The sequence below is a fragment of the Bacillus rossius genome, chromosome 1 (genome assembly GCF_032445375.1).
Source record: "Bacillus rossius redtenbacheri isolate Brsri chromosome 1, Brsri_v3, whole genome shotgun sequence".
Taxonomy (NCBI): domain Eukaryota; kingdom Metazoa; phylum Arthropoda; class Insecta; order Phasmatodea; family Bacillidae; genus Bacillus; species Bacillus rossius.
In genome coordinates, this window is record NC_086330.1 from 373,512,438 (window position 1) to 373,536,213 (window position 23,776).

Consider the following 23,776-nt stretch of genomic DNA (forward strand, 5'->3'; position numbering starts at 1 on the left):
TTGGACAAATAAATCAATTTTTTTTAAAATTGCTGCTTTTAAAAGCCTGTTTGATATTATAGAATATTTTCTCGCACGGTGGTTGGCCGGTTCTTGCACGCTCGGCTCAGGCGGAACGTGACAATGAGTCATGCTTATTCGTGCGTGCAGCCAGCGTTCATCGATTTATAAGACGTTATCACGTCAAAATATCGCTAGCAAATATAAAATAACAACAGAAAAATTAGCACATAAGATAAACATGATTTACATAAAGAATTAGATTTTGATTTTATTCTGAATCCATCTAATGCTATCTATAGTTTTATGGATTTAAAAAAAATGCTGACAGAAATATTTAAATAAAAAATTAACCTAAACATAAACCCTTGTCTGGCTGCAGGGTTGATAATGGTGCAGATCGTCAAATACACCGCTGGCCAGATGCAAAAGCAGACACAGACATTAAATTAAATATATACTTAAAACACTAATAGGATGCATTCGGACGAAACGCTGTTTATTACCCCTATTAACTACTTAAGACTTATAGCATTTAAGTTATATTTGAAGTAAAAAGAGAAGGAGTTAATGATATATGATTGATTTCATCTTATATCTTTAAACGAGCAATTCTTGTATGTATATGATCTGAATCTCGGAAACGTCTCCAACGATTTTCATGAAATTTAGTATGCAGGGGGTTTCGGGGGCGATAAATCGATCTAGCTAGTATTTGTAGCGATTTGAACTGTGCGCGCCGCATCGGCTTCCGGCACTCCGCTCCCCTGCTCCTTCTCCCTCCTTTCTCCCCCTCCCTAGTGTTTCTATGTCTACTCGTTCACCCCTCCTCTCGTTGATTGGCGCATGCGCGCGCTGCGGCGCGATGTTATAAAAGCTGTGTTTGTTGGTCAGGAGGTCTCTTTCTTCCTTGATTTTTGCCAGGCTCGGTTGTCAGCGGTTGTAGTCTACGAGCATGTAGTCGTTTAGGTCAACTTAGACCTACGTGTGTGTGCGACCTCAGGGAAAACATGTAAGTTGGAATTGAGTTATGTGTGAGGCGGTGGCCCTTGCCTTAATGTAGTCATATATTTGTAATTTGTTTGTCTAAATTCCCTTTCGGCCGCCACCTGGAAAATTATAAGTTTGGATTAATGTTTTAACGTGACTTAACGTAATTTAACTTGGAAACTTAGTTTTTTTTTTTTTTTTTTTTTGGTGATTTTCTTCCCCTGAGTCGTCGTCGCATCTGTTTTGATCTTTTATTTAATTATGTAAATCTTTAAATGTAACTGCGCCTTGCAGTAGCTTTGTCATCGTAACGCTTTTAACTGCACTTTGCAGTAGTTTGAAAAATGTAAAATGTTTGAATTGTAATACTAGACACTGCTCTTACTTCACGTCATCTGCGTTGTTTAATGGGATCGTTACACGGTGTAGCCGGCTTACCATTGAAGCCCGTTTTTTCCTATATCATTGTTCTTTGATTATTGTATTTAAACTTTGCCTAAAATTGTACATATCGACTTAACAACATCAGTAATTTATTGTTTTGATTTAATTGTTTGAATAAAAATGTCTGTGTACCTGAAACCTTTTACCTTGCTTACCCAACTGCTCCAATCACGTAATCCGCAGTCCTAGCCAGGCTCTGGTCTTTCTTCAATCCCTAATAGGCCCCCACCTATTTCAGATTCATTTTTAGAAAGTGAAGACTCACTTCAAGGAAACCTTCATGAAAATAATCAGGTTTCCGCTCGTCCCACACGTGCTGCTGAAGTTAAGATGCTTGCAAAACTTAACTAACATTACACGAGCAGAAAGGGCTTATGATTTAGATGCTTCACGAGAGCGTGCGGCACAACGTGTGGCCGCTGAAAAAAATATTATTCATATTTCATCATTTCATCAGTATGTAATTCGTATTTAAATATAATTTCTAAAAAATACACAATTTACCAACAAAAAAAAATACCGAGTAAAGCTCGGTCATCCAGGTAATTTAAATTTATATGGATAGCACCCGCCCCAGGTGTGTTGTGAATATATCACTGTAAATCGTTGACAGCAGTGGCGTAGCATGATTTGTGTATGGGGGGTGTTAAGAAGCATGCCGCCCCCCCCCCCCCCCGCATTAAAGCGTGGGGTCCGGGGGTTCTCCTCCGGGAAATTTTGGATTTTAAGGTGTAAAATAGTGCTATTTTAGCAGTTTTCGGTACTTAAATTTAAATATTATAATGGTAACATTTTTATTAATTTTAATATGAAATTTGTTTGAGTGATGAATAAGAAATTAATTAAAGATTTGGTGCTAAGGGGGGGGGGGGGGGGGAGTTGAACCCCTAAAAGACCCCCCTGGCTACGCCCCTGGTTGACAGCATGGTGGAAATCAAATATATAATCTTCGGGAGTGTGAGTTCGAATCCCTGGAAGTAGTCTCAACTGTCCGGCGGCGTGTCTGGGGTTATCATCTGCCCGTGTTTGTGGACGGAAACAGTGTTAGGTTGGGGCGCCCCGCTGTTGACACGAGGCTACACCACGAGGCATCAAACACACGCTACATAATGATCCACCAGAGACTGCAAGTGGAACTGCTAGGAGTCCAGTGTGCTTTTTGTCCAGGTGAGGGGTTGCGTCGAGACGCACTCTAGAGACCGCTGACCCACAGCTGAGACGTAATAATTAATGACAGTAAACAGAAAAGTCGTGTTGTTTCGTGCTGCATGGATAGTGCTAACGTTGTTCTATGAAAAATGTTTTGAAACATATACAAATTCTTTTTTTTTTTTTTTTTTTTTAATTTTATAAACCCACTTCAGATAAAGATTGATGAAAATGTTGAAAAAAATATATCAACAATTGCGCACACTCATTTTGTACTCACAATGAGTAATAAGACGTCTAATTGCTCGTGTTTTAGTTCTGGAAAGTTGAAAGACCTGAAGTGGTAGAAATTATAGACTAAGCTACTCTTCATCAAGAGCGTTTACACGAAATTAAATGTAGCCTAAATCGTAAGACAGTTGTTTTCGCGACCTCATTTCGGACCACAGAAAACAGAACTTCTATTTTTGGCGGATTGAAACCTGAGCACACACGAAGTACGTGTACACGATGGTTCGAATCGGAAACTTGCCGCTTGAAAAGACTTAAGGTAACGTGTGAGATAACACTCGCAACACGCTATCTGCTGCTTGTCAGTCCGCCTAGAGTTGGGTTCAGAAGGTCACCACGCCTACCTTGTCTCGTAACACAAAGCCTTCTCTATTCTAGATTGTACATCTGCTAGCAGTAAGCATACAAGTGCGCGGTATCGCGAGTGAAATTAGATTGGATGTACATGATGAACTTTGTATCGAGATAAATTAATTTTTTTTTGTATTCGAAGTGATAACTCGTCTGTACCCCACATTTACTGCTCGTTGGAACAGGAAAGTGTATCGCTGCTGCGACACAACTGCTGCGAGCTCTTCATTGACGTCACAGGGGCGTCATCTGGCGGGTTGCAAACCGAGTGAGAGAAGGTATGCCACATCGCACAGCTACTCACTGGGCCACAAGGCCTTTGGACTTCAAACATTGCAAGAAAGAGAGGCTTAAGACCACTCCGACTCGATGACCGATACTCTTGAGCCATTTCGTAATGCAGGGTTCAAACCCTTTGACCTTCACAACACGAGCTTGACGCTTCGAAGACCACAACCTCTTTGGGGAATTTTGTGTGTGTATGTGTGTGGGGAGAGAGAGAGAGAGAGAGAGAGAGAGAGAGAGAGAGAGAGAGAGAGAGAGGGGAGATTAAAGACCCTAAATTTCGAAAATTTTAAAAATCAATGCTTTTTAGATTTGGAGTAGCCTGTTTCCGATCCAAACTGTCGGGTTATGGTGTAAAAATGACCGGGGAAAAGGATTGGGTTGGGGGGGGGGGGGGACGAGGGGATGTAAGGCCCTTACATTTCGAAAATTTAAATATATATATATATTATATTTTTCGATTTAGAGTGTTTCCGAGGTCGGGTTATCCAGGAAAATGTGCCTGGGGTTCGACATTCTCCCCCTCAAAGAAGGGGAAGAGTCACTGACCCTAAATTTCGAAATTTTTTTAAATGTATTCATTTTTGATATGGAGTGTTTCCGATCCAGTAGGTCAGTTTATGATGGAAAATGTGTCGGGGAGGGGTTAAACCCCTTATATCATAAAGACGCTCTGTCCTCGCAGTTTGGACGCACATTCCGCACCAAAGACACAAACACCAGTAGCTGCTGATTTATTTCCTAAATATCGGTAGCACTTGTAAAGTACAAAAAGAATATATTCTAGACAAAATTTCATGTAAAAATGTATATAAACTACAACATACAATTTTTAGCAGTAAGTTGTAAAAATGAGTATTACTACAATATTGTCAGGTGCGAGCAGCGAATTAACTTCCGTATTTTTTTCCACCAATACAGTTAAAAGGAAATTGGTCTGATGCACTTACAGATTTGCAAACTTTCAATTGTATAGCTAATATTGACGAAACTAATAATGTTTTTAGTTACAAACAGCCTAACGAAAAAAAAAAAATTCAAAGTGATAAAAATACCGATTGGATGTTACGAAATAACTCATATCGAGGATTATTTAAAGAATATTTTACAACCGAATGAAACAATAATTCTTACAGGGTATATAAATACCATGAAAAGTATTTTAGTTAGCAGTTGCGATATCGATTTTAAAGGTGACAGTAGCATAGGATCATTGTTAGGTTTTGAGCATAGAGTATGTGAGTCGGGGAAAGTTCACGAATCTGTTAAGTCGATACATATTTTACCAATAAATGTAGTTCGTGTAAATTGTAATTTGGTAGGATCTTCATTTTTAAATAGTAAACCGACTACAACAATACATGAGTTCGGAATAAATGTTCCTCCAGGTTATCACCTGATTGAAATACCAAAAACAGCAATCTATATTCCCGTGATAGTAAAATCAGTTAGTGAAATAACAGTTCAACTTGTAGATCAAAACGGGGAGCTAGTTAATTTTAGAGGAGAAGAAATTACTTTGAGACTGCACTTGAAGAAAGATGGGAATTAATTTTAACAGAATATATAAAAGCAAGTACATAACTAAAAAAAAATTGTTAGTTTGCGAAAGAAGGTCATAGGGTTAACAACTACTAATCAGTCTTTTTTACGTACCCTAGGATATAAAGTAAGAAAGTGTGGAGTTGGAAATCCTCAATCTTAATGAGAGAGTTAGCTTTGATGATTCAATCACAAAGTCGGAGATCCGCCGTTTCTTCATATTCTCGGCCGGAAACGTGTGACAGCGATACCAGGAGCTATTATGTTCCCATAACTCGCTATGTGGGAAGTCAATACAAGATTGCGACCCCGTCACAATGCCTTTCCGAAACAGAACCGGCACTGAAGGTGAGGCCTGCCAGGCGGCCATGCCCTTCAAGCATAAGGAGTCGGCCCTAACAGCACAGGCAGTGGAACTCCCGGGAGCCAAAAAACCTACACCTGCGTGCTTCGCACCATTTTGAATTAGCAAAATAAAATAGTTTCATTGAAATTAATTATGACCGGGGAAAACAACTAGCAAGGACTAGTGGAGGAGGTGGGAGAAGAATTGGGGTGGGAATTCCAAGGAATTTGGGTGTGAGTGGTTTTGGGTGTTGGCACAGTGATGCAATTTGGGCCATGTGTGATTTTGTGTGCGGTCGGTCGCGAACTAAGGCGTCAGACTCTACTCCAGAGTGGTGACAGAGCTTCAGGTCGACCTGTCGCCCGCAAAAGGCTGTCGGTCAGTTAGAGGAATTGCCACCATCTGTCATTGAAAACTCCTAGCTTTAGCATCTACGCAGTGTGAGCTACGGTTGACGCATTCATTAGAGCCCCGCTGGGCCAGAAGACGCGACTTTTAGTCTCGCTGTATCGCTTCGGGTACATGGGATGTGAAGGAGCCTTGTTGCCCCTGGCTTAGGAAACTCGTGGTTTTTTTAATTGTCGCTGAGCAGCTGGGTCGTAGTCCGGGATAGAGTTCATGAGAACATTAGCATGTGTAGGGAGCTGGCCATAAAAAGACCTGTTTTGCCATTATATTATAGTCTGAGACATGTTCTACTTTGAGTAGCTGGTGTATTTTGAGGTTGCTGGTGTACCAGTCACAATCAGCAATAACAGTCACAATCAGCAATAACTCTGAGGAATTTATTCTGGGTTATTTGAAGCCTTTTTATATTGTAGTTAGCTGCATAGCCTCAGATCTCACAAGCATACAATATTTGAGGGTGCACTATTTGTAAATATAATTGTAGTTTTTTCTTTCTGGGAAATTGTGGGGCCTTAAACATTGGGTATAGGCTTCGCAAGGTGCCCTGTGCGGTCCTTGCCACCTGAGCGGTGTGAAGTTTCCAGGTGAGCTTCGAATCAAGAGTTAGTCCTAAGTACCTCGCTGATTTGGCAAATGGTATGGCTTGGTTAAAAATTTTGAGTTCGCGATCAGGAATAGTACGCTTTTTAGTCAAAATTATTGTAGTGGCCTTGGCTCCATTAATTTTAATGCGCCAGCGAGTATACCATTGTTCAAGTGAGGTAAGCTGCCTCTGAACTTTGGTTAGTGCGAACTTTAAATTTGAGGATGGGTAGATGATTGCAGTGTCGTCTGCGTACAGCTGAACATGGGTATGTTCTCGCGGGATATCAGCTGTAAAAATGTTATAAAAGAAGGGGGAGAGGGGGGGGGGGGGGGGAGCCCTGTGGCACTCCAGCTGTGATATATCGAATGGTCGACTTGGCCCCCTCTATCGCGACAAAAAAATTTCTATTCTGTAAATATTGGGCCACCAGATGAACGTAAGTGTCCGGGAAGTTGAATGTAGCGAGTTTTTGGATTAAGCCAGGTATCCAAACTTTATCCAAAGCTTTTTCCGCATCTAGCAAAGTCGTTACTGTATATTTCGCTCGTGAATTAAAACCGTCAGTGGCATCTTCAATGAACTTAACTAGGGGATGAGAGGTAGAGTGTCCACTTTTAAAACCAAATTGGTTATCTGGGATAACTTTGTGTTTATTTGCATGTTCGTTAAGTTGTTTCAGTAAAACTATTTTCAAAAATTTTGCTCATACTGTTCAAAAGGCTAATCTGTCTCCTAATCTGTGGCATTGCCGTATTATTTCCTGGTTCAGGAATGGTTATTACTTTAGCAATTTTCCATGCTGATGGGTAGAATTTCAAAAGCAAAATTGCATTTGGCATTTTAAGAAAGTATTGAATGGCCTTGAACGGTAGTTTTTTTAATGTATCAAAATTCATTCCATCGGGTCCACCTGCTTTATTTTTTGGTCGCGAATGGATAACTTCAAAAAGTTCTTTAATAGTTACTATTTCTGGCTTGGGTACCTAGTTGCAAAAGATTATTAATTGCTAATGTTGTAATCCTAGTAAATTGAGGGTCATTAACGTTTTTATTTTGGAGAAAATTGTTTTTCAAAAATGTCGGCTATCGCATTGGCCTTGTCAGCGACACAGGCCGCGGAAAAAGCTGCCCGCGCCGGAACAATGCCAGTCGCTCCGTGCGCCGAGGCCCCCCCCCCCCCCTCCCCCTCGTACTGCTTCAGCGCGAGCCAATCTGTGCCGGACTGGCCGTACTAGATCTTTTAAAGACTCTCATGTACGACTTCCACTACAATACCATGAAACCAAGATACCATGACAATATTCATCTGGCATACATGGATACAGACAGTTTCGTCCACGAGATCCAGACACAGGACTTCTACCATGATCTCTGATCTCAGATCTGACCCTAAGTTCATGTCTGAATTTGACACCAGCTGCTACCCTTCCAACCACCCTTGCTTCTCCCCCGTCAACAAAAAGGTTGTTAATCTGCGAAGACGGCATCCGCACGATCCCCCACGAATATTTTTTTTCTGTAAATAGTTTGGATGTAAATAGTTTGGCAGTTTGGTTATTGTTGTTTCCATTTGTTGTATAGTTTCCATTTTCATTTTATAGTTTCCATTTTTTGCTGTATAGTTTACATTTTGTTGTATAGTTTACATTTTTGTTGTATAGTTTCCGTTTTTGTTGCATAGTTTTCGTTTTTTGTTTTATAGTTTCCATTTTTGTTGTATAGTTTCCGTTTTTTGTAGTATAGTTTTCGTTTTTGTTGTATAGTTTCCGTTTTATGCTGTAAAGTTTACATTTTTGCTATATGGTTTCAGTTTTTGTTGCATAGTTTTGTTTGATGTGTATGTATTTTTCTTTTCTTGAGAATTTTGATTTTTGTAGCATCCGAGTTTAATTTAATAAATATAATTTTACCCTGCATACTGTTTATTATTTTAACATAAAACCTGCATTCCTCAAGGTAATAATTTTAAAAAAGGTGAAAATGAAAATATATATGCAAACATGCATCTTTTTAAACCTATGTATGCAAACATGGACTTGGTTTGAAAAATACAATGTAATTATACGCAAACATTAAAGAATAACTGCTTGCATGCAGCTTTTTAAACACAAATACGCAAACATGTTACTGCTTAGAAGATACGTCAATAAAAATATAACTTGCATGTGAGGACTCTGAAAAATTTCTTGTCCTGAACGGTGTAGGATAGAGTAAATAAAATAAACTAATTTTTTTAAATTTTTATTACTATAACCATCGCATCCGCAACGATGAGACTATTCTTTTGATATATGATAACATATATCTCAGACTATACAATTAAACATCATAAATGACTATGTCTTTAACAAAAAATGGTGGTCTTAAACAGAATGACTGTGGATTTTGTGGATTTTGTGATTTATTTTAACTTAATTTGTGAATTGTTTGGTCTATTAGGGTCATAACACTGGTAGGAAATATAAACTCGACCTTGCATACACTAAACATACTTTAGAAACCTACACCCGATGACGACATCCATCAGATGAAATCAAGATGGCGGTCTCCACTAAACAAGATGGCTGCTTCCAGCAGACTATAATGCATGGGTAGGAGTGGGTAGGATGATGATTTCATCGAAGGAAAAGAGCAAATTTTTACTAATTTTTTTCCGATTTTCTAAGTTAATTTTTGAGTATTTTCAAGATGGTGGATGTAACATCATAATTCGGTGGAATGTTCTAGAAAACAAAATGGCAGAAATTTCTAGAAAAGAAAATGGCGGAATCCAAGATCGCCGCCGGAAGTGGCGTAATCCAAAATGGCCGCCTGAAGTGACATAATCCAAGATGGCCACCGGAAGTGATGTAATCCAAGATGGCCGCCACGAATCCCTGAATCCCGACCCCTCACCCCCTGTGTCGGAACGAACTATTATTACCTACTGTTATTTGCTTCTCAAAAAAAAAAAAGGCAAAAATAAACTTCAATGCTACAACAATAAATGTTTTCCAATTGCATAGTTTTGACATTTACTAGTATACTTCAATCCGAAGATTTGTAGCAAGAAGTATTTTATGGAGAGAAAAAAGTAAAACAATTACCATATTCTAAGTACTGTAATAACTTATTTCGTTAAAAAAAAAAATGTGTTCCCATATTTCTTGTGGCAATGTATTGTTATTATAATTAGATAATTCTTATTATTATTGTATTGTTACGAACGTGAGCAAGGCTGCGACACGTGCAGGTGCACAGCTGGCTGACACCACATGTGGCCGCTGCAACATGAGACACGCAGTAGATTACAAGGAGCACTGCTTCCCCTCCCTCGAGACCAACGCTCCCCACGCAGCGCTGATAGACACCTGACACCTCACAGCTGCGGAGTCCCGCGCGTCACCTGGCAGCCGCCGACACGTGTTTCGAGAGATTTCTGCCGTCGGGTCGGCGCGGAATGACGTGACAGGCCCCAGCCGCGTTCGTGCATTCTAGAAATAGCGTCTCTGATATATAAGACGAGGACGCAGGCCTCGGAGGAGAGAGAGAGTTGAGCCGGGGAGTTTTCCCACGGCGGAGTTTCCGGGACATGAGTGGCGAAGTCCTTGGACGAAGGTTCCAGGGCAGGAGTTCAGTGGAGTCGGGAGTTTTCCCGCGGCGAATTTTCCGGGCGACAGAGCGGCGAAGTCCCTGGACGAAGGTTCCAGGACGAAGAGTTCAGTTCCGGGCGATAGTGTCGCGGGCGCGGCGGAGTCCCGAGCGAAGTTCCGAGCGGATCCTCGGCGATGGCAACTGCGTCGGCGGCGGCGGAGTGCGATTTTTTTTTCCTAACCTAACTAAAACTAAGTGTATTTTGGAGGGGTCCGGGTTAGGGAGGGACCTAGGTGCGTCTCAGGCCGAAGCCTATACGCCTAGTCATGCTGGGATTAGACATGCAGGGAGAGGGTCGCATGCATCATGTGTTAGGAGGGGATTGGCCAGCCATGGCAACGATTGGCGCCATGACTAACTCCCCTCACTCTTAAATCTAGACTATAACTAGAGATAGGTTGGGCCCAGGTAAAACCTGCATAGACACAGGGACAATCCTGGGCACATTCATGCGGGATGCAAATTGGCATGCATTACGTGTAGGAATTTACAGGAGACAGAGGATGGTCTGGATGAAGTGTTGGACAGAGTAGAAAAGAGTCTACCATGCGGGGGTTGGGCACTTGGACTCGTGGTCCGCTTGCGGCGGAGTGCGGTGACGGAGGACCACGAGGGGTGCTGCGGTGAGAGTTGAGCCAGAGGTGCGGCCCAGCGAGGTGTGCGGTGTGTAAGAACCGAGTGACTGGGGAAGCAACATTTTTAAGTACAATTAATTAATTGACATTTTTAGATGATTTGCTAGTAATGTAAATAGTGGCAATAAATAAAACTGTGTGTGTAGTAAAATCTATTAATTGGGCTATCCTTTACGAACCCGCGGTAAATCGTAACAGTATTTTAGATTTGGCTGTGAGCACTACAAATACCAAAGTAGTCTTCTTTATGACCAAAAAATTTGTTAAGCTAAATTTTTAAAATGTGATTTTCAATAATACATACTAATTTTGTGGGGAAAAATTGGAGCATGAGGATAGACGTGTATTTAGTCGGTCCACAACAATTATCTAAGGTTCATGACTATTGCCTCCCCCTCTACCAATTCCCTGCAAGAAAACATACACATATGTTCTAATTCTGTATTTTGTATTATTAATTTTCATTCATAAACCTACCTTAACACCATTATCTTCCTGTGAGTAACACCTTCCATAACACTCTAGATTTAAACATTTTTCATTGCACTATTCATTATGCTCTAATACTGTGCCGGAAATTAGGCATTTCGTCACTTTTTTAATTTATTCTATAATTTTAAATTTTTTTTGGGGTTTCCATTTTTTTAATTTGTCTGGTGGTTAATGGGGGTGATTTACTTTTTGTTAGGCCGGTGTACGCCACCGATTTAAACTTGGTGCCAGTGGACCGAAGCCCCTTCCCAGGGGGCCAATCTGATATTTTGCTGTCTAATGTGGACATGGTCAGCCCGGTTGAAATTTCTCTCGCCTGCAGTCACGCCCCGAGTTTGTAATTTTAATTCCCTGCATGACCAAAACTGCTTTGAGCAGCTCCTGGGCTGCAAGCTGCTACCTTGTAGAGGCCTGCTGAGAAAAGCATGTCTCGTCACGAAGCAGTCTCCAGTGGAGCTGCGTTCCCACCTTAGTGGCTATTTCTGCCCCCCCCCCCTTCCTCTCTCTCCTCCTCACTTTAGTTCTGAGAAATTAAGCTAAGAGCAGTGACCGGACGGGACGATGACCTGATGCAAAAACCTTCTCCCGGGTCCGACAGACACATCCCTGACATCTAGCGGCAAAAAAAAGTAACCGCGGGCCTGGTCGCCAGCGTGCAGAGCTTACCCTCATGACACCTGGTGGCAAGTCTGCTCACCACCTCAAGTAGTTCCCCCTTACGCCGCTAGAAGGCAGCGTCGCGGTGCCATAAGGCACTATGCTTTCCTCTCGCGGCCCGGAGAAGTCGATTGTTCTTTGTTTTCGTTTCGGTCCGGTAGAGAGCGCGCATGTCGTGTTGTTGCCACGACCGCCTCGGACTCCTTCGGAAATTTTCGGCTTAGAACCGAACCTACCCCCTCCTTTGACCCGGGGCCTTACCGCCCGATTTAATTAGGGGTTTTGGCCGATTGCGGGGCACTCAGCCCTCTGACCTCGGCTACTGACCTCGTCTCACCTACGTCCTCTGCGCTAAGAGGCTTTTTGCGGGAACGGTGATTTTCGCGTGCACGAGAATGTAGTCAGTTTGCTTAAGGGATGTGATCCCGTTTGTACAGTAGCCAGGCAGAGGTAGTTTTTAGAAAAGTCATGCGTAGTTAAATTTTTATTTATTCTTATTTAATTCTAAAAATTCCGGTTTCGTCCGCGCATCCTGATTTCTCGGTCCGCGGCATCCTGATGTCGGCGCGAGACACCTAGTGAGCTCCGAACTCTACACCCTGGTTGGTGAGTAATTTTTTTTCCTTTCCCCCCCCCCCCCCCCCATTCCCGTTTGTTGGCCTTTTGCGCCGACGGTATAGGACTGTCTGGAAGCAAGTCTAATTCGTTTTGGATTTGATTTGGGTTTCAGACAGGGTCGAAGTGCTGGAGAGAGAAATCGCTGCCAGCTCGTGGTCCTGCACCTCCACTGCGGGTCACGTTAGAAGAGAGGTTTCCGCGACCCGACGTTATTTTTTGAAGACCCGGGTGGTAATGTGAAATCAACATCCCCCCCCCCCACTTTCTAGCTACGAACTACATAAATCAAATGAATAGCCTACCAGCGAACAGTGCTTTCCTCAAGAATATGTAGAATCAACAAAACTAATCAGCGATGTAATTGTTGGGACATTAAAATTTGGTGCAATTTTTAAATTTTAATTATGTAATAATTTTTGCTAAGGTGTAACATGTACTGTTTTAATTACTCCTGGGGCGCCCCCTTTAACTTTGTTATTTACTAAGATTTTTATTGTCAGGTTTGAATAATACGAACACAAAATTCCTTAATAATAAACCAGGGAACCTATAGACCAAGCTACTTGTGTAGTGTTAATTTATTAAGATATACCTTCTTCCCTTAAAAGATCCATACTCCTCCCAAGTTGCTTGTGTCAGGGAGATCCAAATTATCTTGTTCTCCACCTCGTGCCACCTCTGGTCAATTACTTAATTTTCTTATTTTTCTTACCCAGCAAGTTTCCAAGGCTCTTTTTAATTAATTTAAAATAATTCAACTTTGAGGCACGAGGGGCGTTACAATACATCATCGCTTCGACTTACCCTAAAAGCTGTAAAAAATAAAAAGGGGGTTGTCTGTAAAGTCGGTTTACGGACGATAATTTTACGTGATAACGTCATAATATTACATTGATGAAAAATTGCATACTTTTTTAATTTTCAAATATTATTTACAGTTTTTGCAAATTTAGTTTAAATAATTTGTTTAAATATAATCACGAACAGGTAGTTTAAAAGCCCGCCTTAACCTGTTTGATATTGTAGAAGATTTTCTCGCACGGTGGTTGGCCGGTTCTTGCACGCTCGGCTCAGGCGGAACGTAACAATGAGTCATGCTTTTTCGTGCGTGCAGCCGGCGTTCATCGATTTATAAGACGTTATCACGCCAAAAAAGCTTCACTTCAGAAAAAAAAAAATCCCCCATCCCTTCATGTCCTGTGACGAGCTACGGGACACTGCCGGTCTCTGCGCAGGACCGAGAGGCCATGGAGAACACAGCGGACTCGCTGTACCGCGCGGCGGTGTGGGGACTGCAGGCAGGCGTCGTGTCTGCGGCGCTGAACTGGCTGGGCCAGGCGCTCAGGGTGCCCCTGGCGGGCGACTTCGGAACCTGCGCCGCCTTCCTCGTGGGCGCGGTGGCTGGCGCGGCCGCCATATTGCTGCTCGACACCGTCAAGGTACCGTCTCCCCGACACCCGCTTCCATTACTGCTCTCCTTGGACTGGCTCAGCGGAGATTCCAGTCTCATAGAACGATGGAAGGTTTTATTATGGAAAGCATTACACTCGCCATTTGTCATCAAATTACATTTTCTTATGCCTAACATTCTTAAATCTGAAACAAGCATTTTAATTCATACCACATTTTGAAATGTTCACCAATTTGTCTCATATCTATGTATTCTTTTAATTATTATTTATTTATTACTGACAGATTTCCACCAAGGACAGAGCGGTATTCGTGACAGGATGTGACTCCGGATTTGGGCATGCCATGGCCCTGAGACTTGCAGACATGGTAAGCCAGCGCTACTAACCCCAGACACTGTCTTAGACTTAGCTTCTTATTCTATGTTACTTTTTAGTTTTAGGTAGATTTGGGAGACCTACTGCATATTATAGTCGTCAAGATAAAGCGATCGACTTCTAGAAAACATCCTGGCTTTCCTAGTTTCATTGTTCATAGACCCTCAAACCATAATCAACTCATATATAAGCGTGTGTTTGTATGTACACATGTATATGTTTGGGCCCTCACAGGTGGCGGGGAGTATTGAAATAGTGATGCATTTTGAATTTAGGCAAATCGAACTAAACACTGCAATCGGAAGAGACTAGAAGAAATGCAAGGAGGGCTCCAATTTTTTATAACAGCAAAATAAAATTTAATGCTAGTGATGTGAAGCGATGATTGATCAAGTCAGACAAATAAAATGCAAAAATAATGAACCAATTTAGGGCTCAATCCAACCTTAATAGCATGACATAAAGTGATTAAACTTAAGTTTTTTTATATATAAACACAGATACTTGTCTTCACCATTGCTTGTTTCAGGGATTTGTGGTTTTCGCCGGGTGTTTATTCGCCGAAGGGCAAGGAGCCAAACAGCTGAAAAATACTGGCAGAAGCAACATCCACGTCATACAGCTGGACGTCACCTCTGACGAGCAAGTTAAGCGAGCCAGAGACTATGTCACGGAACACCTTCCACTGAGAGGTGCTGAGCTAGAGATTTTCTTGTATTTTGATTATCCTACTGAACTTCACTCTTTGCCGTGTAACTTGCCACAGAATTTGACTATCTCAAAAGTATAATGGTCTATGTATAATTATGCACTATTGTCCTGTCAACAATGTTAATTTGGTTGACAGTGTTCATTAAAAAAAAAAAAATGTGCAAGAGAGAATTGGGAAATTGGTTCAACTGTTACTTTGTTTAATAACAGTAAAAATTAGAGAAAAGTTACATGAAACAGGCTTAAAAATTATAATGTAGGAGCTTGAATGTTTGGTTCAGTGAGCAGGTAGAATGCCCGAATGGCAAGTCAAAAGTCCTAAGGTTCACTGCTTGTTTTGTGATTTGTTGGAAAAACATTTTCCCAGGCGAAAAACAGATTATAATATTTTATATTTTTGAACTTAATTCTTCCAGTAGTCGAATAGCGTAGGTACTTATTTTGATTTTTAATATGTCTCTAGTACAAAGTGATCCATATAAAACTTTACATTACAAATGGGTCAGAATTTCTCTTTGGGAGTCAGAATACGTGTGAAAGATTGCATTATGCTCTGACACCCAAAGGATTACTAACGTTTTATGTTGATGACTTTGATGCTTGTCACGGCATCAAAGAGCGTTTCTTGACATGCCTGCGTGCTAGTTCACGGGTGTGACATTGATACATAGCTGGTAGGCAACAGGCGTTGTGACCCAACAGAGATTCACAAGTGTTTAAGTCCTCCCCCTCCTACCAAGAGGCTATGCAAATTATTGTAAAAGAAAATATACTTATCCTGATAAGACTGTATTTATTCGTACACTAATCTCATACATGCGCTGCTCTGTGCGTGCCCCATGCCACCCTTGGAGTTGTGACTAGCATGGCATGTATGTAATGCCATGTGTCGGTGATAAAGATTATGTGAACTTGTTATGGTCTGTGAGTTATGTTATGCAGTTAATGGCCAGTGGGCCTTACGGTTTCTCACCACATGGGTGCAGAGCACCAAAGCTAGCTCCTTCAGATGTTCAACTTTTGCAAATCCGAGAGCACCTCACAAACAAAATCAGAAGCTTTCTTGGCATTTGATAGCAGACTTGCAGAATATGGCATGACGGAATTGTAACTGAATTATAGTTAATTAACTGTAATAGTCATGGCTTTCACAGTTACTCCTCTGTTCAAACATGGTCTCAGTTTTAAATTATTATTGACCAATGAAATTATAAACACTTTTATGGATAGCTTAATTATTTTAGTTCAAAAAGTTTCCAAGTTAAACACATGTAGTCTTAAATTGTTTGGAATACTTAAGTTTAAATATCATGCAAATAAATTTAGAGTAAATGTGCTGTATTAAGATCGTAGCACACAATAAAATTGATATTCTAAGTATACTTCTCACCATGAACCATGTTTTTCCCTTCAAGTAAGTGGTGGTAATTTTCGTGACCTTTTCCCCCTAACTATGAAATGATTGAACGTGTGAAAGAGGAAATTTGACTTTTTGCACATGTTTAACACATACATATCTTGCATATTTTTAACCTACTTGCAATCGAGACCTGTACATCATTAGAAGTTATACAAACAAATTTAATGTTCGCTATTTTATTACGAATCTATTTGGAGGTGGAACTTAGGTTAGGTATGTATGTATAGTTGCTGATATTAAGCCCTTTATCATGTACAATGAAACCAAATTAATATAAATGTTATCTTCTCATCTCAATTTTAAGTAACACCTACATATTATTTTTCACTGCCAGGTTTATGGGGAATCCTCAACAATGCAGGACTTGCCACATTCGGATATGTAGAGTGGGTGCCAATATCCACATACAAAAAGGTTATGGATGTCAACATGTGGGGCATGATTCGAATGATTCAAGCATTTTTACCTCTACTAAGGAAGTCTAAAGGTAAGACTGCAAGAATGTTTAAGTAAACTAAAACTTTAAAAACGTGCGCGTTCTTCGTCTTCCAGCACTCGCCAGTGATGTGTAACTTCTAACCTCGGTAACGAGTGAATACATGTGTGAACTAGAGGTGGGTCGCAAAGTAACAACCTGATACTTTGTAACTGATACACACCTGTATCAGGTACTGCTAACGAGTACACTATTTAAGTATCAAGTACTTTAGTATCAGTTTAGAATTCGCCTGGAACAACACCACGGCCAGATTGCGCCCATACCACCAATGACAGAGCAGCATTCAGTAAACTGTGACTGCTCTGACGCTACCAACAGCAAGGCAACTTTAGATCCCTAGAAACTGTGATTGTTCCCGAACAACCAATAGCAGAGCAAATAAAATCACAACTTTGATAGATATCGAGCGATCGCAAGACTAGCACTTAGTCGATATGGAAACTGTGATTGCTCCTTTACCACCAATGGCATGGCCGCTTTCACCCAACTGCGAATGAAACCTGCTATTGCTCCCAAATCACCAATAGAAACGCAGCTTCGGTTCCCGTGAGACTGTGATTGTTCCCAAACAATCTATAACTAAGTATATATTATTTCTTGGATACACCGGTTAAAATAACGGTAAAATCGCTTAACTCCAATTGTATGATGAATATCTCATCCGTTTGTCTAAAAACATTTTTAATACGTCAAACCATAACTCCAACGGGTGATAAAAACAAGGATGGGAGTACAAAAAAAAACATAACTCGGTTCGTATGCACACCATCGAATTCGTTCTAATTTTGTTTGTAAAACTTATAAGTTTTACCTTTTTTTTTTCTTAAACATTTTTTGACAGGACGAACCATTGCTAAAGGGGTAGATTTGATACCTTGTACATTATAAAATACATTTTTTTTAAATTGTAAAACCTATGTGCTGTGCTCTTCCCCACTCAGCTACTTTCTACTATTATTATGCTAGATAGGTTTGACTGTTGGTTACTATTACTTTCTGCCGATATATATATATATATATATATATATATATATATATATATATATATATTTCTTGTGTGCGTGTGTATGTCACTGAACTCCTCCTAGACGGCTGGACCGATTTTGATGAAATTTTTTGTGTGAGTTCACGGGGATTCGAGGATGGTTTAGATTCACAATTGGATATTTTATCTCGATTCTGAGTTAAGAAAAAACTAAAAAAACACGCTTTAAAAGCAAAAAAACGAAGCATTGTTGATAATTAGCCTCCATGGCAACGGGCTTTTGCATTGTTGTTACCTTCTGCGTAAACATGGGAAAGGTTTTTGGTAACGGCAGTGGCGTGCCCAAGAGGAGGGGTATGTATAATGAGAAGATACAAAATGTCCAGCGTAGAAATACTTACCGCCATATGTACATTTGGGCAGGACAATGTCTGTCGGGTCCGCTAGAAAGATATATAGAGATATATATGTAGAAATATATATAGAGATATAGATATAAATAGAAAGATAGAGAGAGTTATAGAGATATACATAGAGAGATAGAGAATTAGAGAGATAAAGAGAGATGCTTAGTATACGTTTAAAAAATTACAAAAAAAAATTGATTGAGGCATTGCAACGCATGCCGGGCATTATCTAGTGTATATATATATATATATATATATATATATATATATATATATATATATATATATGTAGAAAGATATATAGAGATAGAGATATAAATAGAAAGATAGAGAGAGTTATAGAGATATACATAGAGAGATAGAGAATTAGAGAGATAAAGAGAGATGCTTAGTATACGTTTAAAAAATTACAAAAAAAATTGATTGAGGCATTGCAACGCATGCCGGGCATTATCTAGTATATATATATATATATAATTTGAAATAATGTATAAATGTAGGTCAAACAACACAGATATTATTCAGGTCCTGGTAATTATGTGTAATATTTAATTACATGCGTGGCAATTTATTACATCGGCGCCTATTGCTACACAAGGGCCTAACTCACTTAACACAAATGAGCTTTAGACAGAACACAAAGCATAGGTTAATATGACAGGTTCATTCATAACTCGGGAAATTGGTCAGGAATATTAACATACGTTGAAACTTTATTAATTACAAAAATTAATAAATAAACATATTTAAATAAAATTTATTATCAATAAATTACTGAACTGGGTTGAGGAATGACTATCATGTTCGTTAATCATCTGGATATTTACGTCGCACACATGATTACGATACAACAGTTCATTTAGGTCCATTCAAAAATACGTAATATTATGTTGCACTTTTGCGTGATCAACGAGTTAGCACTCCACAAAATCAATTATTCAAATAACAATTTCAGTTCGTTGTAGAGTTCGTGTACCTAGGCTTTAGCTCAGTTTTTACGATCGGTAGAACACAAAACTATCTCTCTCGTTTCACCTCTAGGTTAAAATTGATAAATTAGATTGCTTACAATTACAATAACATTTACTGTTTTTGGTTATTTAAAGTCTTTTAAAATGTTGATAGTATAATTTAAACTCAATGTTCTTTCAATTAGTACTTCGCTATAACAACTTTAGTATGGCGCTGTTTCACATGGTATGGAGGGTTTTTACTTACATAAACTAATCACTCCTGGGTACATATTCGTCAGATTATGCCCTAACAAACTAGTAAACTTTTAACAACACGACGAAAAAAACTCATCCATTGTTGCGGATGGTCTGAAATAGCTAATATCTTTTTTTCTTTTGAATTTTTGACAGGCTCCGCGCCCTTGCATCTCACTGGGACCCAAATTCTTACATCACTCTTTCTCAAATAGAAACGTTCCAGACGCCTTCTACTTGAAACATGGCCTCTGATTGGCCGGGGCGGAATGCCGTTAACGAAATTTACAAAATCACATCTTGTAAACAAAAGGTAGGCCTATTAACAAAGTTGCAAACACAAAACTGAATTAAATTTAAAAACAGAATTTCCAACAATGCCACATCCTTCGTATATGACACGTATAATAACACAGTTTATACGTTTTGTTCAATTGGTCCTTAGAGGGGTATATCTAATTGCCGGTCCATATATGTCTTCCCCACTACATAGAGCATAGCTCTCGTAGATATACCTAATTAATAAGATTATATTTTAAATAACTTTTGTGAGTGAACAATATACAAATTAAATAATAAAATTTCATAATAATAATAACAATCAATATAATAAGTTTTATAAATAATAATATCATTAAAATAAATCTTTAAGTTCTGTGCATTCTGAAACCAGTAACAGCACACCTACAAATATTATCTACAATCTTTGTCCGAAATTATTTTTTATATGACCAACCATTACTGTAAGGGTTGGAAAATAACAGGGGTTGAAAGACAAGGAAATCCATAACTTCCTTAATATGAAATGCGTTCAAATTGGTTGTAAACCTTATAAATATTATCTAAAAACTTTTGTCTGAACAATATTTATAATACCATCCATATTGGCGAATTGTGATTTTTTTATGTAGAGGGTGTGAAACAAAGTTTAGAAGACGAAAAAATGTTTAACTCCCCTAGTAATAACACGTCTTATCCGTTCAAATTGTTTGTAAATCTTATAATTTTTTATCTAAAACTTTTTTTCTGAAATATATTTTTATAATACAAATCATTGTTGCAAGGGGTTGAAAAATCCTGGGGTGGGAATAGGAAAATAACTAAAACTTCCCTACCATGTACACCATTCTTATTTTTGTTTAACTTTCTAAACATTGTCTAAAATTATGTATCTAACTAATCATTACTGCAAGGGGTGGAAATATGAAGGTTTTAAAATAAAAAATAATCTTTTTAATATATATTTTATCAAATCCTTTATTATTTATTGTATAAATCACAATCTTCATTTAAAACTTTGGCTGAAACAAGTTTTGATAAAACGTATTATGTAGTACCATAAAGACAGGGGTTGAAATTTAAAACAAATCAAAAATAATTTTGGTGTCAATTAAGTTCAAATTTATTTTAAACCATGTTAATATTATCTTAAACCTTGAAGCAAATAAAAATTTTATTCGACCACATTTTTTTAGTGCAATTGATGAAAAATAATGTTTGAAGGTCAAAAAATCAAATAATTATCTTATTTGGCATATATTATGAAGGCCATTCTAAGCTATTCAATGCTAAATACATTAAGTTAAAACTAATTGCAATATTTTAGCTGCATTGAAAATGAGCAAATATTTAATAAATCATTTTGTAATATTGGAGACAATAAATATGTTATGTACATTAAGTTCTTCAAATATTCCAGAAGTTTATAGATGTTTCTTAAATATTTCCATAGCAAATAGTTACTTCGAAGTCTACCTACGCCTGTAGGCTGTTTATTAAAATACTTTCTCTGTCAGGAAAATTTCAATATTCACACATATTGCAATTGCGAGCCGACCTCCGTAGTGTAGTTGGATGCACACCGGCTCACGGTGCGAGGGGTCCTGGGTTCGAGTCCCGGGTAAGGCATGGGTGTTAATTTACATTGAGAGATTTGATTGCTACGATATGATAAAGATTCGAATGATTTAGTTCTGGTTGTGGGCGAAAGCCGTTAACCACATAAACGTAAAAAAAAAAAAAAAGTATTGCAATGGCGACATTTATAACCACTCGTCTTTAGCGTGACTAGAATGAAATGTAAAGCATGGAAATGTTTGCTTGAATGTGTCACCGTCCAAGTGTGATCACCGCACGATGTTCCAGGTCGCGTGGTGAACATAGCGAGTGCCCTGGCGAGGCAGAGCTCGCCCAACCGGTCGACCTACGGCATCAGCAAGTACGGCGTGGAAGCGCTTTCCGACTGCCTCAGGTTCGAAATGAGGCGCTTTGGAGTCACGGTGGCCATCATCGAGCCAGGCAACTTTGGCAGTGGTAATGCTACTGGCCGGTAGCCTACAACTTAGGTAGTTTCAGTTCTCTACCACGTTCGTGCAACTTCGGATTTCTCTCAAAAATTGAAAATAAAAAAATTTAAAGGTTATGTTAGGTTAGGTCAGTCACAACATGCTTGAAACTTCTGATTTAGCGGCTGAAGTGGCGTTAATACCAAAACGCAAAACTTCGGAAATCTTCGGAATTTCTTGCAGGGAACCGAAACTACGTGAGTTGTAGGCTTCCCTGCTACTGGCGACTGACAACCTATTTCATCAATAGATAACTTCATATGGCCGTAGTACCTGTAAACCATTGCTGACCAGTGCTTCTTACAATAAATATAATATTCCAGGCGCATTATAATAAATTATTCAGTGTGGCTGTAGAGTATGCGAAGTTTTGAAATTATTTTAAAGAACATGAACAATCAAATGATTAAGTTTTTGTCGAACCTATTGTTTAGCTATGAAAAAATCAAATTTTTCTATCTTTGCCCGAAGTTATCACACAAGAGTCTTCTAACGTGGAGTTAAGTATTGTCCTTGCTAAGGTCAAATGCCCATTTTGTGTCTGGGAGTATACCACAGCATCTCAGCATAAACATGTAAATAGTGCTGAAGGAAATAATTTAATCAAAATAACTTTTATAATGTATTGTTATAATTGAAATGACTTTTCTTTAAATTCAAGCTAGCCTAGTATATGATCAAATAACTTAACTCTATTTTAATTTTTTCACACATTTGTTTATAGCTACAGGAATTTTCACGCCTGAGTCCATTCGACGCGACGCGGAAGCACTGTGGAAAAATATTCCTCCAGATGTACAGCAAGTATACACCAAGGAGTTCTTCGATGGAATAATCGAAAACATGATAGCTTACGCTGGAAAAAGTGTATGTACTTATATCTGGTATTACCTATTATTTCACTTACTAGAATAATAAATTAATATTATTATTATTACATATGATATTTGAAAGATTTTAAAGATTATTAAATCATTTATCAAACCAAAATAAAGATAGAATGTTTATTAAGAATAGAATAAATTATTCGATGGTTTATAGTTTAAGTATTCCTTCAGAATTAATTATTTTTCAGATAGAGTACCAGCAAAACACTCGCAGGAACTAGACTGATAATCACTCATTGACACTGGGGTGTGAGGTTATGATCATATAAGTTTTAAGGAATTAATTGCTGGGAGAAACCGGAAGGTATCCCGAGAAAAACCACAGGTACACCAGCAATCTCCGCAAAATTTCCTCCTTGGGGGAAATCCGGGTTTGATCCAGGCGTGAAGAGAGTGATCTGACTTCTCAAACACTGTGGCTTGTTCCTGTGTCAGTTAAATTGTCTCTACGTCATTATTCTGTGTATATAAGAAGACCTGACTACTCTCGTCGAATTAGCTAGTCATCCCCACGCAGAGGTGACTTTGGAACTTCAACTAGCCTCAGAGTTGATCGGCCCATTGTCAACTCATCGCAGAGTCGAATTTATCATCCGTTGTTTTGTGTTCGCAGAAAAGTGACATGACTTCAGTGCTGGACGCCATGACACTCGCTCTCATCCACCGGTACCCTCACCCCAGGTACCAGCCAATGGAGCCGTACTTCAAGATCCGCACTTGGATAAGCACTCACCTCCCTGAGTGGATACACGAAGCACTCTATATTTAGTACCATCCGGTGTAAATACCTAATAGCTTGTATTTTACTAAAGATTAAATTTTCTACAATATATTATTAATAAGCAAATTTATTTCTATGATCCTATACTCTTTTAATTACAGTTATTTCTGAAAAGTGTCTCTGATAGTAAAGACAAGTTTATTAATATAGATATTATTATATATTTCTCTATTATTACTTTTTTTAAATTGAGAATTAAAACAGTATAAACTAAATCTAAACAAGTTTTTATGTTAACATTACTTTGTCAGGTATTCACAGAGCTGACTTTACCCCCACTGACTGCTAAACCACTGAATGGTTGGTGGTTTTACTGAAA

General features: G+C 39.0%; 1 protein-coding gene across 2 annotated transcripts; it reads left to right on the forward strand.

The window, feature by feature from the left end:
* The first annotated feature begins 899 nt into the window (after positions 1 to 899).
* Positions 900 to 23,508, forward strand: LOC134528495 (D-beta-hydroxybutyrate dehydrogenase, mitochondrial-like). Of its 2 annotated transcripts, none has more exons than XM_063362159.1 (8): positions 900 to 1,012; positions 13,663 to 13,866; positions 14,123 to 14,206; positions 14,744 to 14,906; positions 16,680 to 16,832; positions 21,590 to 21,757; positions 22,514 to 22,656; positions 23,290 to 23,508. In XM_063362159.1, exons 2-8 carry the CDS (start codon positions 13,675 to 13,677, stop codon positions 23,443 to 23,445), a joined length of 1,059 nt encoding a protein of 352 aa, XP_063218229.1. In that variant the 5' UTR covers positions 900 to 1,012; positions 13,663 to 13,674; the 3' UTR covers positions 23,446 to 23,508. The 2 variants fall into 2 exon arrangements, with proteins under 2 accessions (XP_063218229.1, XP_063218228.1); XM_063362158.1 differs by lacking the exon at positions 900 to 1,012 and adding an exon at positions 3,263 to 3,503.
* Positions 23,509 to 23,776: the final 268 nt, after the last annotated feature.